The following is a 16,027-nucleotide window of genomic DNA, read 5'->3' as shown; positions in this document are numbered from 1 at the left end:
GTATGTAAAGTACCCCTTTCAGACCTTGTGACCTATAGGGCAGATGGTGTAAAGGTCATCTGTTTCTATGGCCGAGGATTAATGAGGGTGTCATGTGGTCAGTACAAAAATCAACAATTTTACTTTCCCCAACCAGGTATCCATTAAAATTGGGTGGACTCAGGAGCGGCTAAAAAAATCACGGAATTACTAAATCCCATTCTTCACTGGGATTCAAACCCAGGACCCTGGTTGACCCCGGTAAAGCCAAGTGCTTTACCATACGGCCACCACACCCCCTTATACCATGTTGGCATGTTTTTTTTATCAATTTTAAACTTAGCACGAGAAAAAGAAATATGTAAAAAATTCATTACAAAATCAATGCACTGAAAGATTTAACCTTTTAATGAAACATTTAATTCATAAATATTGAAAAATCACAATACTAAACACATTCATCACTTCAAATTTCATAAAAGATCAACAAATGCACTTGTATTTTATTACATTTTTCAGGTCCCGGGATAAACAAAAAAAAGACAAACCACTAACAGAAAGTTGTATTTTTTTTTTTTAAACTTGTTGGACCTGCATTCAATTTACTACCAAAACTGAAAACAATTACTGTCATATCCGAAAAATAAAAAAAAAGAGAAATAAAAAGCTAAACATAAAAAAGATAGTGAAATAAATATTATACAAGTTACTCGCTGAGAGTAACGCTACACTCTCCAGCGCTAGCTAAGATACTCACTGAGAGTAACACCGCACTGAAAGAGTTAAAAAAAAAAAATGGAGAGGCTTTATAGAGCACTGAAAGAGTTAAAAAAAAAAAATGGAGAGGCTTTATAGAGGAAGTGTTGTGCAATTGAAAAGAAATTCGAGTAATTATTCTGGGTTGTATTTTTTGAAAATATTTTTGATTCTAATAAGTTACCTCCTGTTTATTTCTAGGAGACGAGGTCGAAGGTTTGTTTCGGCGATGTGCCCGAGTGTCCACAATGAAAGAAGTGCAAGAGAAATATGATGATGGTCAGTGGTCATCTTTGTGTTTTTAACCATGTCAATATTTATACATATTATTAGCCTCAAGATCAGTATCAATGGATTTATTAGCATTTTAATTGGAAATAGTTTAAAAACTAGAGATGTTTTTAAAAACATATCATTGTTAGGCAGGTCTTAAGTCTATTATCATTGCACAGCTGATCTCTGCACCTAAATTTGTTACTGTTATGTTAAAATAACTAAGCTGGATATGTTACCAACTTTAATTTTGATCTGATCCCTTGAAAAAACGACAGTTTCTTGTTCAATCTTCTGAATAAACTTGGAATGTGAATGTTTTAATTTATTCTTTAAACCCCAAATACTTTCAATAGTTTTATATACATTTTCCAGACAAAAACTAGGATATTTCAATGCAATTAAAATCTACTTTATCATAGATCCGAAATCACTTTATGTTTCTCTTATTGAAACATATGCAGTCTTGGTGTGTGAATGAAAACAAAACCTTGTCAGAAGCTATATAAGACTTATTGTGTTCGGCAGTTCATGCATTGGTGATCCATCTGAGCTTGGATAAATTATTTTGTCAGTAAAAATCTAATTTAATTTTTGCTGCACTTTCATATCTTACTATCTCCCTGGCTCCCTGGAGTAAATGCCGCAACGAACTCGGTCGCCAATTTATTCATAACAACATCTTGAAATACTTATCAAAGGCTGGCTGTCTTTTGTGTAGACCCCGCCTCTCCCCAAGAAGATGATGGCTTTGTCTGCGTCATTTGTGGCAAAATATTCTGGTCATAACTGGGTCTGCATAGTTTAATGACACTGTAATCATCTTTGATCTGCAGGCTGGATGACCATGCCTGAGTATTAGAAAGTCTCTGGAAAAAACTGTTTTTTCTAAGGAATGACTCAACTTTAGGAATGATTTGAGTAGATGTAATCAGCAGTACAGCAGTCTCATATTTTCACTTGTGTACATTTCAAGTGTTACTGTTCTTTTGTAATTTTGTTTAAAAAATATTATTATAGAATAGAAAATATTCCAACTTAATAAAAATTAGATTTATGAAACATTATTTTGTTACTCAATAAAGAACAAGCAAAGAAATCTATAAAAAGATAGAATTGTCATTAGAGATTTAACTGGACAATGTGTTCATTAAATGTTGGAATGTCATTCGCTGCTGTCTCTCTGGTCAGGTGAAAGAGTTGACTTTAATACATATGACGACCCTCACCTTGCTGCAGCCATCTTGAAGAAATTCTTGAGAGAACTGCAGGAACCGTTGCTGACTTTTGACCTTTTCGAACCAATCACAAGAATCCATTGTAAGTATTTGTATTATCTGGCGTGTTGACATTTGTTTTAGAAGCTTCAGAAATTAAGGCTACTGCGACCTAGCCTAACCTCTTACAGGACTGCAGGGTATAGAAGTGCGCAAGGTTTGAACTACGGAACATTGTTACGACATTCAGAAGCACATACCATTCAACTGGCAGGTGTTACTCTGACTTGTACGTAGGCTTCAGTATTGTGGATTTTTTTTTCTTGCATTGGTTCAACAAACAATACAAAGGGAGAGAATTAGCTCAAGCTGCAAAGAACAACAGAAGTTAAGACACAGACAGTTACAAAAACTTGGCGGTGGTCTCTGGGGTAAAACAAAAGTAACATGTCCACAAATATCTCATGGCAATAAGAGTTTTAACATCTGCAAAAAAGATTTCTCTATTTTCTTGTTACCACCAATTACATAGGGGTTGACTTGGGTGGTTGTCAGGTCATTGTTTAGGGGTTGGATCACCGGCAAGCAACTCTACACTCTTGTCCAGTTAATTGCCAACAGAGGAGAATATATCTAGCATTATGCTACTCTTCAAGAAGACTCAACTGGATCAGATAGCTAATCAATTTATTAACTACTGAACATATGCACATGAAATTCAAGAATGTCAATTAGATAGCCCTACGCCACACAACTCAGATTACTTATCTTAGATAGGAAAAACTCTTCTAATGGGACACAAAGAAAAACTCTTCTAATGGGACACAAAGAAAAACTCTTCTAATGGGACACAAAGAAAAACTCTTCTAATGGGACACAAAGAAAAACTCTATACTAATGGGACACAAAGAAAAACTCTTCTAATGGGACACAAAGAAAAACTCTTCTAATGGGACACAAAGAAAAACTCTTCTAATGGGACACAAAGAAAAACTCTTCTGATGGGACACAAAGAAAAACTCTTCTGATGGGACACAAAGAAAAACTCTTCTAATGGGACACAAAGAAAAACTCTTCTAATGGGACACAAAGAAAAACTCTTCTGATGGGACACAAAGAAAAACCCTTCTAATGGGACACAAAGAAAAACTCTTCTGCTCCGACACAAAAAACTGATTTCTCTCTGAATAAAACCAAGTCACACACTCCCCTTCTCGGATCAAATCATACACAATTATTTATCGTACCTAACAAAGCATGAATCAATAAAAGAAGTTAACCAATTCTTCAATTAATTATTGCTAATTAATTATCTAAATTGATTTCAAAAAAGGAAATAAATTCTATATTATTGACAGATAGCTGTAAATGTGATTCTTCCATTTACATAAGTTTTTTTTTTAAGTATTTTTATACTTTGTTTAAATTATGATATTAACTTTGACACTATTAGCTACATGATCATCTTCAACTTGAGTTAGAGTTACTCCTCTTCTTTCCCAGATCTCGAGGCCAGCAAACAATTGACAGAGGTTCAAAGAATCTTGCAGGATGAGCTCCCAGAGGACAACTATATCATTTTAAAGTTTGTCTTCCAGTTCTTGCAACAGGTACTGACACTTTGTAGCGTATTTCAAAGCATTGTTATTTAATAATAATACTAATTTTATTTATAAAGCGTTGTTAACAAACAAAATGTAGGCTCAAGGCGCTGTAATAACATTACGAACATGAACATGACTGCTAAAATGACAATTAATCTAAAAAAGTTTTAAACAGATATGTCTTAAAGTTCTTCTTAAAAGTGGTGTAGTCACTCTTGAGTTGGCCTACTTCAGTTGTAGAATGACTATGGTTCATCTCAAACACTTTGTCGTGAGATTGTCGAGCCCTATTTTATAGAGACACTCCCGTCCAAGTATATCGCAGGCTAAGGTGGCATGAAATACTGCCCTCATCCCTAATTTATATTGCCCGGTTAAGCTCATTAAATCAGTCATGTTATAAAACTTACTTTTAACTTTCCTGACTAAAACCAACCAGCCTTCTGTGCTTATTAATCCTACTTTAAAGTAATAGTAAAAAAAAATAAAGTTATATTTAGACCAACGGTTCTTATAATAAGTTACAGGCATTCATTTTTTAAAAATGTGATGATTTTATTTGAATATAATATAGTTAATTGTTAGTTAATAGAATCTTGGTTGTAAGTTAGGACTAATTCTTTGTTTATTTGTTCTGATTTCGTGTTCAGTTAGTTAATGTAGAGTTAGCAGCCCTTGAGAGATTGTTGTTGTCAGAGGCCTGAGTTTTGAGACTAATCGTAGAAGTACTGTAGAAGGCAGTTTTCATAGTTTGTTGTGTATTTAATAGTTCAGCATTTGATTGAGATTTTTTTTTAAAGTTACAGTTTATTCTGATTGCTTTTATAAAATTTATAATTCTCTTCTTAATTAATTCCTGGTGTTTCTTTGAATTGTTGAAAGACATACGTTTGTGTGTCCTTGTCAAAGCCATGTCAGGAGTGCACAACAAAGAAGATAATTGTCCTTTTACTTTGAAAACATTTGGCTGTAATGACTTTACAGTCTTTCTTATTGAAAGATTATATGTTGAGGCCTAAGGCGGATCTTTAAAATAAGGTGGCAAGATAAAATAACCAATGAGGTAGTGCGACAAAGAGTAGGGTGCCAGGACATCTGCTGTGTTATCAGCAGCAGATGCCTTGGCTGGCTTGGCCACATTCATAGAATGCCAAAAGGTCAATATTCTGTATGGTGATCTAACAGAAGGCATTTGTCATTTGTGGATGTCATTTATTACTGAAAACACCAAATCTACGTGCGATAAAAAATGGCTTTGTCAGCTTTGATGTAATAAAATGTAATAATCAGACGAATTTTCACCTTAACCGAAAGTTCCAATACCTTTATTTACTTTTATAGTCATTGGCTTATAAATATGCCATAGGTTGCTAGGTTCGTAAAGTAAAGTTAATTTGATCGCTATTTTGTACTTAGTAAAGAATGAATAAAATGCAAAGTCAAATTTTTTTCTAATACAAAATCTTAATTTTTACTTATCATCCTTATTGCCACTCAGTTTCGCATAGGGCCCCGCATTCGTTAGGACCGGCCCTGGGCAGGAGAGCCGCTGGTCGCCCTTATTTACATATATGGATGTATGCAAACGCGACATGAAGCTCTTCGAAATCGACACTAGCAGCTGGGAAAAAGTGGCACTGGATAGATCTACATGGAGAGAGAGCAGAAAGGAAGGGTCTCGGATAGCAGATCCCATACATAACAGAAGTAGAAAGTAGGGTGAAAATGCAACAGCGCCTGGCGTTTACATATTCCCAACCTGTGACCACAGCTATGTATTAAGGATTGGCCTCTTTAGTCACACAAGAAACTGCTAAGGGAAAAAAATCATCTCTTGAGATGTAAAATGACACAGATATGTTGAAATTTTAACTGGTAATTTATAGATAGCTGTTTTTTTTTTTTACTTAACATTTTGTGTTCATATTTTTTTTTATTTTTTTTTTCAGGTGGTCAGCAAGTCAGACATCAATCACATGACTGCTGAGAATGTGGCCACAGTCTTCGGTCCAAACATTGCCTGGCCTAAAGGTCAAGCTAATCTGGCCTCAGTTGAGCAGGCGGTCAAGTTTGCCCTTATACTTTTACAGAATTTCGATGAGGTCTTCCTGAGGTGATTGTCTCACCAGACTTGTAAAAAAGAAAGGAGCAAGTTCTTACCATGCACAAACAAAAATAGCTCATTGAATTTTCCTTTCTATTTGGTATCATTCTTGCAATACTTTTGGTTCTGTGAAGTCATTTCCTCCCCTGTTTCCCTTTTAGACTTGATTATGTCCCTCTTTTGTTTCTATAAGTTTTGATTGGCTGAAGATAGCATTGACTAAACTGATGGTTTGAATATATATATATATGTATGTAATCTATTTATATATTTGTTTTGAATGTATAACTGTCCAGAGCATATTGAGATGATAACACTCTTTCAAATGACATATTATTGTATTATATTTTCAAACAAAGAAATATTTTATGCTTGACAACATTACTGAGTCAGTTTTTCTAAATCATCTTGAAGTTTGTTGTGCTGCCAATTATGACATTTTACAACTTGTATACACTAGCCTCCTTCACAATTCTTGTTTGGATTGATTGTATCTGTTGTGTTTGGAAGTGTATTTACAAACTGTATTTGTTTTGTATGATGAATGTTATGAGCTCCAAATTGTTTATTTCTTTTGCTATGTAATAGAAATACACAAGTTTCTCTTGAAGAAATAACAGTCGTTGTAAAGTAGAATCCATTTGTTCTGGACAATTTCTTCTTTTGGTATTTTATTTATTTTTCAGATTTAGTCAGTGAATGACTCATTTAGCATTATTGTGTTAGCCGAAACTTTTTTTGCTTTGTTTTAATTACAAAGGGAGTTGACACCTAATCTAGCTAAAAGGTCCTTGAGCATTACTTTCCATAGTCGCTAGCAACCAAAATGAAGTAGATCTTGATGTTATTTGAATGTCAAAGTTGAACTGTTACATAATTTTACATATTTTTAGTTTTGGTTTGAGAAATTACCCTGATTTTTCTCGAGCAGTTCTTTATGAGTGCAGGAGTGTGTTTGTTTGTTTGTTGTTTTTCTTCATTGTTATTGGCCATCATTCTATACCAAGTAATATATACTTCCAAACATGTGGTGCCAGCTTGGATTGAAAGTTAATGTACTTAGTTTATGATGTACTTAATTAATAGCTGCTGGGGAGAATAGATTTTAAATTTGTTAGAAATTTTCCTGAAAGTCATTGTCATAATTCACCAGACTAAAATATTGACATGACTCAGTGAAGAATATGCACGATTCTAGATTGATATTGGTTTTTAATTCACCATTAAGATCTCTCTTGGCATCCTGAGATTTAGATGTAATAAAATACTCAGAAATACATAAAGATAAATGGCACATTTCTTATTCCACATGCAAGGGCAAATTGATGTAAGTGCTCTTTCTTCCCTAATTCCATTAGAGCATGGAACTGATTGCTAGAATCATCTCGGAAAACCAATAACATGGTAGAGGTTTAATACACTGATTAACATGCACAACTAGATTGGCACATATCAATACTTTAAATGATTAGATACTGAAAATGCTGATTGACTTCTTTCTTTGTACATTATAAGAAAAGCCTGTTTTGTATTTCCTGTTGAAGTAACTTCTGTATTATATAAGATAAGATGACCTTTTGTCCACTTGCCTCACCATTGTCTACTGTTGTAAATCTTTCTGACCACAGATTACATTTTATCTGGCCTAAGTTTCAAGGAGGAATGTTTATTTGTAATAAAAAGGTTCTAGTGTCTGGAAAAAATAGATGGGACAGTGCTGTGAAAGATTCAGTTAAGTTAATTAGATGTTTTATATCTGTTTTTTGTATATTGATCTCTACTGCCCTAGTGTGGGAGATTAGTCTGATCTGCTTAAGTAGGCTATTATTGTCAGGACATTGACAAAGAAATTCTTGGTTTCTGAAAATAATTTGTCTCTTGTTGTCTTTTTATAAAAAAAAAAACTTGTGTCAATGTCAATGTATGCTTGATGTTTCATAGAAATCTTTTCTCTGGGGATAGGCAGTAAGTAAATATAGAAAACATGGTCAACCATTAGAAATTGAGCTGTTATAGGACTTAAGTAAAAACATAGGAATAAACAAATAACGCTAAATTGGTTATTAGTTAACAATTTTGTTCTAATTATTTGTCATATTCCTTGTTTGTAGCTGATGAAGGCCTTGTGGCGCAAACATCCTTTTTTTTTTTTAATGCCAGCAGGGTTTCCTTTATGTTTTTGTATTTTCTATATAGTTGTTCAACCCTGATGCAGTGAATCTTTTTTTTTTTTTTTTCAGCCCCTTAATTGAGGAGATGTTTTTTTATCTTCAGTTTTCTGTAAAATCTAGTTCTGTAATACTTTCATCAGTTAGTCTCTCTCTGATATCACATGGATGGCTGCCTGGTCGTGCGATATGTCCACTGGACTGTCATTCAGATGGTAATCTTATTTTGTTTCATCAGATTCTAAAGCATACTTTTTTTTCTTTCTTTGTGCTTTGGTATGGTCAGTGATAAAGTTGGAATCTTAACCTTTTGAACTTTGGCATTATTAACGACAATTCTGGAAGGGTTATCTTTGCATTTTGATCAGCTTGTTATTTTGTATAGATTATGGACTGGGGATCTTTTCCTATGTAAGTTTGGTTTTGAAAGATTATAGATTCTGTTAGGCTGTGTTTGACTGATGTCCTGTGGATGTGTTAGGTGCTAGGGTGTGTTTGACTGATGTCCTGTGGATGTGGTTAGGTGCTAGGGTGTGTTCCCTGACATTCCTGTACAGATCTACTGGGCCATGACCAGTTCATGTATTCCACTTTGTGCAATCATTCAATGTTTTCATTAGATATAATTTCTATTCTTATTTTCTTCTGGACTACAGTCCATTGACTTACAATCCATATTCTTGTCATGTATTTGTCTGGCTGCCTTGTTTAGCTGTTTTAGAGCAGCCACTGTAGAATGTGGTTGCAGCCATATAGCCATTTTAATTTTTTGCCATATAATATTTCACAATGTAAATCTTTTGCCATGTAGCCATGAGCAGTGTCATAATTCAGGCAGTTCCTATTTATTTTAATATATATCTCAGTGATATGCTCTTACTACTGAAAATGCTTATGTTGTTTCAGTAGAATATTATCTCCCTTGATGTGGATTAAACCATTGCAAGAGGGGTCAGGGGGGTCAATTTACAAATATGGAATAAGTTTTTTTCAAAAAGAGGTTATGAGAAGTTATTTTAAAGTTGCTTGTGCCTTTTCAAGAGATCGGGGAATGGAAAGGTTATTCATTTCCCATCAGTGCCATGACAATATTACACTAATGAGGAGTTTCCTTACTAATTTCAACATATTTGCTATATCCATGTTTCTTATTTAATCACATTTTTTTTGGTTTCAAATTGGGTTTGATCAGATCTTGAATAAGTAGGTTTACAAAGTGACAAGAGTATCACTTTTTTTTTTATGTGGATGAATAGAAATGTAGTCTGTCACTTTTTTTTTTAAATGTTTGATGTTGGTGAAGAATTAATATGAAAAGTGCCCTGACTGACTTTTAACAGTACTACTCTATGTAGCTAGGCTGTTCAATGTTAGTAGATAAAGTAATATATCACATGGAAATTAATAGTTATAGTTATCAATAGGGGCCAGAGATTGTTAGCTTGTAAAATAAAAACAACCCTAACCTATATATAGGCTAAAAAAAAATATTTTAAATAGTAAAATATTCAGCAGTATAAACATGTATTGTTTTTTCCTGAACAAAACCTGGATATGTTTATTTAATGATGGATATTAATAAATCTGATTTTTTTTATCTTTTTTTTTTTTTTATAATTTATTGAAAGTTTTTTTGTGTGTGTGTGCATAATTTTTGGTTCACTGGAGAATATTATGACATTTGAAGACATTGATTTTTATTGTCAATATACATTTACTGCAGACTTGATTAATAATGAATTTTGTTGCTAGTTTTGATTTTTTATTTCTCTTTTAGTTTGCATGATGTGTACATATATTTGGATTAAACTGACTACAATCATGTCGATAAGAGTTTCTTTTTGTTCCATTGGGCATTGTGTATTTATATGTTGATGTTAACAAAACTAATGTAGGCTCAAGGCTCCATGAGAATACAACAAAAGCATAAAAGTGAGAATTTAAATAGCAAACTAATCTAAGTCAGTTTTGAACAGATAGGTCTTTTAAGTTTCTTTTTGAATGTGGTCAAGTAGGTGATTTGCTAGAGCTCAAAAGGAAGTGAGTTCCAAACTTTTAGGCCATGAACTGAAAAAAAAGCCCACAAACTTTTGGGGGAAACATGGATGGCATAACTAGCTGTATTGAGTCCATGTAGTGCAGGGGTTCTCAACCTGTGGGTCGCGACCCCTTTGGGGGTCGATTGACCATTTGCCAGGGGTAGCCTAAGACCATCAAAAATATGGATTGCTATTGTCTACTCTTCTATTGCTGTATGTGTGTGTGTGTGGGGGGGGGGAGGGGGGGTCGCGGCAGAGTGGGGGATTGTTAAAAGGGGTCGCCGAACTTAAAAGGTTGAGAACCGCTGATGTAGTGTCATGTTTTCAAAGACTCAATTGTGGTGGAAGTGGAGAGAGAGAAGATTCAACCTAAGCAAGAAATGATCTCTAGTACACTCACTTGTGTATCATTGCTTATTTTTACATTCAGAATTCATTGTTTTAGTAAGGTGAAAAACAATTTAAATGTTTAATTGCATAAAGATGCTTATTTTTAATTAGCAAGTTATATATATGTATATATATATATATATATAACAATCATTTATTTTGTGTGGGTGTATATACATATATATGAATCTAAATGTAAAAATTGCTTTCATTATAAGGCATTTAGTCCAAACATTTCAGGAAAAAAAATACCTTCCAGCTTTCTTAGAAAGTTTTCTGTGTAAAATATTTTTAAAAATATTTTGTCATTTTATATAGGTAATATTTCATTCTTCTAAAAAAAATGTAATGTGAACTTGGACCTGTAAGTCAATTACTTAGTTTTTGATGCACTTAATATCTTCTACAATACTGGGGCTACTAGGTTTTCCTTTTGAAATGTTTCTGAAAGTACTACTAAGTTTGTCCATGCCATAATTCACTGAACTCAATTTAGATTGTAGTAATATGACCTTACATCAGACCTATAAGTGAACTTCAAAATTGGAAAGCTCTTTAGAGAATTTCAGAATTCCTTGATAAATGTCACAAAACTAATGTTTACATAGGCAAGTGATGTGTACATGCTTTAAATCTAAATGTTTACAATTTACAATGTACTCAAGTGATAATTTGTACATTTCATGATTACAGTCAAAACATGAAACAGAAGTTTATCCTCTCCATAAGATGTCAGTTACATCTTGACATGACAGAAAAGTTGCAACAGAAGTTGGCAGCTTCAGCAGAGAAGGTTGGGTACCTTGACTCAACTACTATCAGTAGTACATTGATTTGAAGCTTGATATTCATGAGGATATTCCTACAGAAGAAATACAGAAATGTTTTACTGCGTAGCCAAGATGAAAGAGGCCTGGTATGATTACAGGAGTACACATATTTACAGAAAAGTAAATTATAATACATTCTAATTTTTTATTTTAAAATAGTAAAAACAGAATATGAATAATAACAACAAACTAAGCATTTCATGGTTCACAAGTGTTGATAGTGTGCATCATTAGCTTCGATTCTCAAATTAGCTCATCAAATTAGCTCGTCTCAATGTGTTTTGGAAAACTTTTGTCAGTTCATTTGGTGCGACTTTGGCAATCGTAGTGGGAACGTTTGTTTTTAACTCTTCAATTGTATGCAGTTTGCTACTGTACATTTTACCTATTAAGTTACCACACAATTAAGACTCTAGGCCTCTTTTTTATCTGTCATGTTGTATATTGTTATGGCAACTTTTTTAAAATGTAAAATTTTATGTAGAATTATAGCAGCAAGTATCAAAGAATTTATTCTGTAACAGATTTTCACACTTGAAGTTAATGGCAGTAATCTGCTCTTTGTCAGCACATTCATTTTAAAGTTCCTGTTTAAGTTCTGTAAGGAATAAACTCAAGTAAGAGAGAAAAAGAAGAGAAAAGGATATGAAGAAATATGGTGATGATATAGTGGAACCTAATTGGAAAATGAAGAACATTGGGAGAGATGTTGAAAAAAAAAAAAAAAGACAAAATTTAGAATGTCAAGGACACCATATTGAAAAATCACAGTTGTCAAGTAAATAAAATAAATTGCTTTGTGTAGCAAGCAAAACTGCTTAGAAGTTTAATTCTACAGCGCTGAAAAGTGAAAACAAATAATATTGTTTACTTCCATTTTGTGTAGACTAGAGTCACCAAAAAGCTTAATAGGACTAAATTTTAGGCCTTGCCTTCATGTATGAATATTAATGAGAAGTACAGTAGCTACCCAACCCCAGCTGCAACCTACATATTTTGCCACATTAAGACGTCATTAATTTTCAGATTCAAAGAAAAGCTTTATTATTATTCATGTATGAAAGTGTCTGATAGAATTTAGTAAAAGTAAAGTAACTCCTCAGATCTTTTGCACAGATGATGCCAAGAAAAATCTGTATCATGGCCAACATGTAATGAGGATGTCATGTGGGCTGCAAAACTAAAGACCTTATGAATTTGTGAACATGTACTATTTACATTAGATTTTTACCAAATAATTAATTTTTTACTACCTTTACTATTTTAACTGTGAATAGACCTTGATTTTAATGATATGACTGTATAGAATTTGGCCCTTGTTGTTTAGAGAGAGAGTAGTCCTTAAGGGACTGCAGGCACGACATGGCCTAAACTGTGCCGATGTGCCTAAAATCAAAACCACCACCACCACTAAAGACCTTCACTTTCTTCAACTAATGTCAGGCATCTGAGAATAGGCTTGGATTTAGGGGGTGTCTTTATGGTCAAGGTATAGAAGAATATAAAAATATTTTTTTTGTTCGTTATGCCTACCAAGCATTTCATCTGGTTTTCCAAAATGGAACAATGTTCATAGCATTGGATGCTGACCCTGGAGCAGTGTTTGTTTGGATTGTCTGGCCAGGTAATGTAGTCACAGCAAAAAGCCTGGGTTGATGAGAAAAACATTTTGTAATGGATGAGTCAACTATATATGAAGAAAATAACACTTTTACTAAACATTCAATACCAAAAATATTATATTTTTATAAAATAGAATTAGCACGAGCCCAAAACTTTTTAAAGCTGCTATCAAAACACAGCATACCTTTTACTTGATGGAGAACTTTTGGAAGAACTTTTTCTGAAACTGCCAAATCTGGTGTTTAGAGGAGTCTCCATTAAGGGAGGTAATTCGCTCTTTTTCTTGCAGAACTGAACCTGATTTACAAAAAGAAGTGACTAGTTAATAAAAATAAAACATTCGGTTCATAACTTCTTCAACAATCATTTTAAATTTTATAAACAGAAAGTAGTTTCAATACATAAATTGTAATAAGCATAGCCAACCACTTACGAAAATGTATGGCTGCTCAACGCTGTTGAGTGTTAAAATGAATCTTCTAGAATGAAACGATTAGGCTTAGTTGGCTATAGACCAGGAGTGTCAATCAATGCTAATAATAAATTAAACTCTTAAGTACAGCAACTAGATCTAGTACAGCTGATCTTATGAGTAGAGAAATAAAAATAATATGCAAACAAATAAAAAATCAATTACGTATGCTAGTTTATATAGTTGACCTTTATATTTTATTGTTCATAATTTGTCTTACCTTTGTCCATATGCAAGAGGAAACTTTGTTATACTCAATAAGAATAATACAATTTAGGCTTTAGTGGAAATAGAAAATTTTAATATATTCAATAATTTTTAAGATGTTGGTGTAGGCTACTGTAATTTCTAAGGACCTTCATAAATATCCTATGTACTTGAGTGTACTGGTGTATTGAAATGAGACACTCGCAATGTCCTCATAAATCATCTGGTCAATTACAAAGTTCAGTCTAGTGAGTCTAGTGTATAATAAAAAATCATGAACTTAAATGCAGAATGGGCCACAGTCGAGACTCGAGAGGGTCTATGTCACTAAACGATGTATTTACCTGAAGTGTCTAATGCCAACTGTCTCATCAACTAACACTAAAACCCCTATTACTGTGTCGTCACTAAATCAGTAAATTTCGCGTTCAAAGTTCGTCAACTATGGTGCGTCGCTAATCTAAACATGTACATATCAAAATAAATAGGTGATCGTTTTAAAATTTAGATAAAATTTGTAGTCACACAGCACTAGCGTTTAACGAAATTTCAGCTTGATAGGATAATGAAAAGTGGTCAAAATGATTCGGATTTTTCACATTTGACTATAATGAAAATGTGTGTTAATTATAGGAACTGAAAATATAAATTTAATTTCCAATCATTCCAAGCCTAGTCACGGGGAACAGACTGTTCACGCACGAAGCGGAATTTTTTTCAGTAACAGCGAACAAAACTGACCTTGACATTCAGTTTGTCCACTGATATGTTGATCGGCTTGACGATCACGTTGACTGTGTTGTTATGGGGGTAGTAGTGGCTCTCTGCGATCACCCTGGGCGGTGGCTTCTTAAGCTCCGTCCGCCTTCTGCTCAGCGATCCGCCTCTCAGCGTCCTGTTCCCAGCATCCCGGTAATTCGGAGGTCCGCTGCTCTCCGTGAGCTCCACGGATTTTCCCGGTTTCGATTTTTTCATTTTGTCTCCTGCGGCTTTCGCTAGAATTAAATGTTGAAGGGGAGATTACGCACACAAAGATGCAGACGATTCTTCAAAAATAAAAATGCGAATATTTCATAAGCCTAGGACTACGGACAGGGCTAGAAGTTAACGCCAACGTTTTGACTGTCCGATGTGTCACATTACAGAGAGATCGTTAAAATGAAATAAATGTATGCAGTTATAGCAGAGACTTAGAGCTAGGCTAGTAGAGATCTCTGCTATGTTGGAAAGTTGATCAAGGTTTCGCAATTTTATTACGAAAACATTTTTCCTGTACGAGGCCGACATCTTGTATTGCTATTTTCGTTCACTCCCATACCCCCCCCTTTTTTTTTTCTTTTAACACACACACGATCTTCATTTTTTTTTTTAGAAAGGGAGGATATGGGGTGGGCAGAGTCGAGGCTGGTGTGACCTTTTTTTTCCACACTTAGCTTATTTTTAGTACCTTAAATCTTACTCCTAACTTGTTCGCAATAACCATTACACTCTGGTACGTGGATACATTCAGGTTACTTACATCCCGAGTACGCTATTCTGCCTCAACGTGACACTTGGGTGGAAACGACCATTAGAGGAAGTGGTTAGGCTACATGGGTAGCAAAACAAAACTCCCGTGAGGATGTCCAAGGGAACGCGAGAGCGGAGTTGAATGAGAGCTCCCGCGGCCCTGTCGATAATCCATGCGCCGTTCCTCAAGGGACCGTTACACAAATGGCGAGTCCTGCACGGTTAGCTTGGTACAACATAGGAAAATGGCGGAGGTTCCCGGTGTACTCGGCCTTCGGCCATGCATTCTAGCCCATGCGCCCGGATATATCGGAAATAGCAATGCTTTACATAGGCATTGACTAGGATCTCTTCCAGACAGAACAGTTGTTCAAACAAGTTGTTTTTTTCAAACCTAGAGCTCGGAGAGCCTTCGGCTCAGCTCTTTGACAATCAAACGGTTACTTACATAATAGGCTTAATATATTTTTTATCGACACGGTTCAGTAAACTGCAGAAACATCTATAAATAGTGACTTGACTGACCAGCCAGGTGCTTCCTCCTCACCCCTTCCTTCCCAATTTACTAATACATTGACCAGTTTTAAAAAAAAAATGTTTCGGTTTTGTTCTCCGGTAAATTTTGAGAAAGCTTTCACTCAGAGGTGCAAGCCAAAAAGGAGAACTGTTATCAAAAGGATTTAAATGTCTTATTAGTAAAGTTGCATAGCGCTTGGCTTCCGGTTTTGAATCCTGGTGAAGACGGTTATTTTTAATTTCGCAACCTTTAGGGCGTTTACCCAGCTCTAATGAGTACCTGACGGTATTTTAGGTATTTTAGTACAGGCGGTTGGTCGTTGTGCTGTCAACATGACAC

At 34.5% G+C, this 16,027-nt stretch overlaps 2 protein-coding genes across 10 annotated transcripts in view; one reads left to right on the top strand and one right to left on the bottom strand.

The window, feature by feature from the left end:
* LOC106063598 (rho GTPase-activating protein 1-like) overlaps positions 1-9,932 on the top strand; it is a 65,499-nt gene extending 55,567 nt beyond the window's left edge. For 7 of the 8 annotated variants that reach the window (XM_056031791.1, XM_056031788.1, XM_056031790.1 and 4 more), the window contains 4 exons: positions 937-1,014; positions 2,200-2,328; positions 3,729-3,835; positions 5,779-9,932. In XM_056031791.1, the coding sequence (XP_055887766.1) occupies positions 937-1,014; positions 2,200-2,328; positions 3,729-3,835; positions 5,779-5,946 (482 nt within the window). In that variant the 3' untranslated portion in view covers positions 5,947-9,932. The remainder of the gene's footprint in view (positions 1-936; positions 1,015-2,199; positions 2,329-3,728; positions 3,836-5,778) is intronic. The other variant, XR_008778341.1, reaches the window with a different exon arrangement.
* The window catches only part of LOC106063597 (uncharacterized), a 27,914-nt gene continuing 20,703 nt past the window's right edge, over positions 8,817-16,027 (bottom strand). For both annotated transcript variants that reach the window (XM_056031783.1, XM_056031784.1), the window contains exons 10-13: positions 14,404-14,657; positions 13,168-13,280; positions 12,894-13,007; positions 8,817-11,392 (exon numbers count right to left, since the gene is read on the bottom strand). In XM_056031783.1, coding sequence (XP_055887758.1) covers positions 12,902-13,007; positions 13,168-13,280; positions 14,404-14,657 — 473 coding nt within the window. In that variant the 3' untranslated portion in view covers positions 8,817-11,392; positions 12,894-12,901. The remainder of the gene's footprint in view (positions 11,393-12,893; positions 13,008-13,167; positions 13,281-14,403; positions 14,658-16,027) is intronic.

Source organism: Biomphalaria glabrata, chromosome 6 (genome assembly GCF_947242115.1).
Source record: "Biomphalaria glabrata chromosome 6, xgBioGlab47.1, whole genome shotgun sequence".
Taxonomy (NCBI): domain Eukaryota; kingdom Metazoa; phylum Mollusca; class Gastropoda; family Planorbidae; genus Biomphalaria; species Biomphalaria glabrata.
This window is presented reverse-complemented; position numbering and strand designations above follow the sequence as displayed.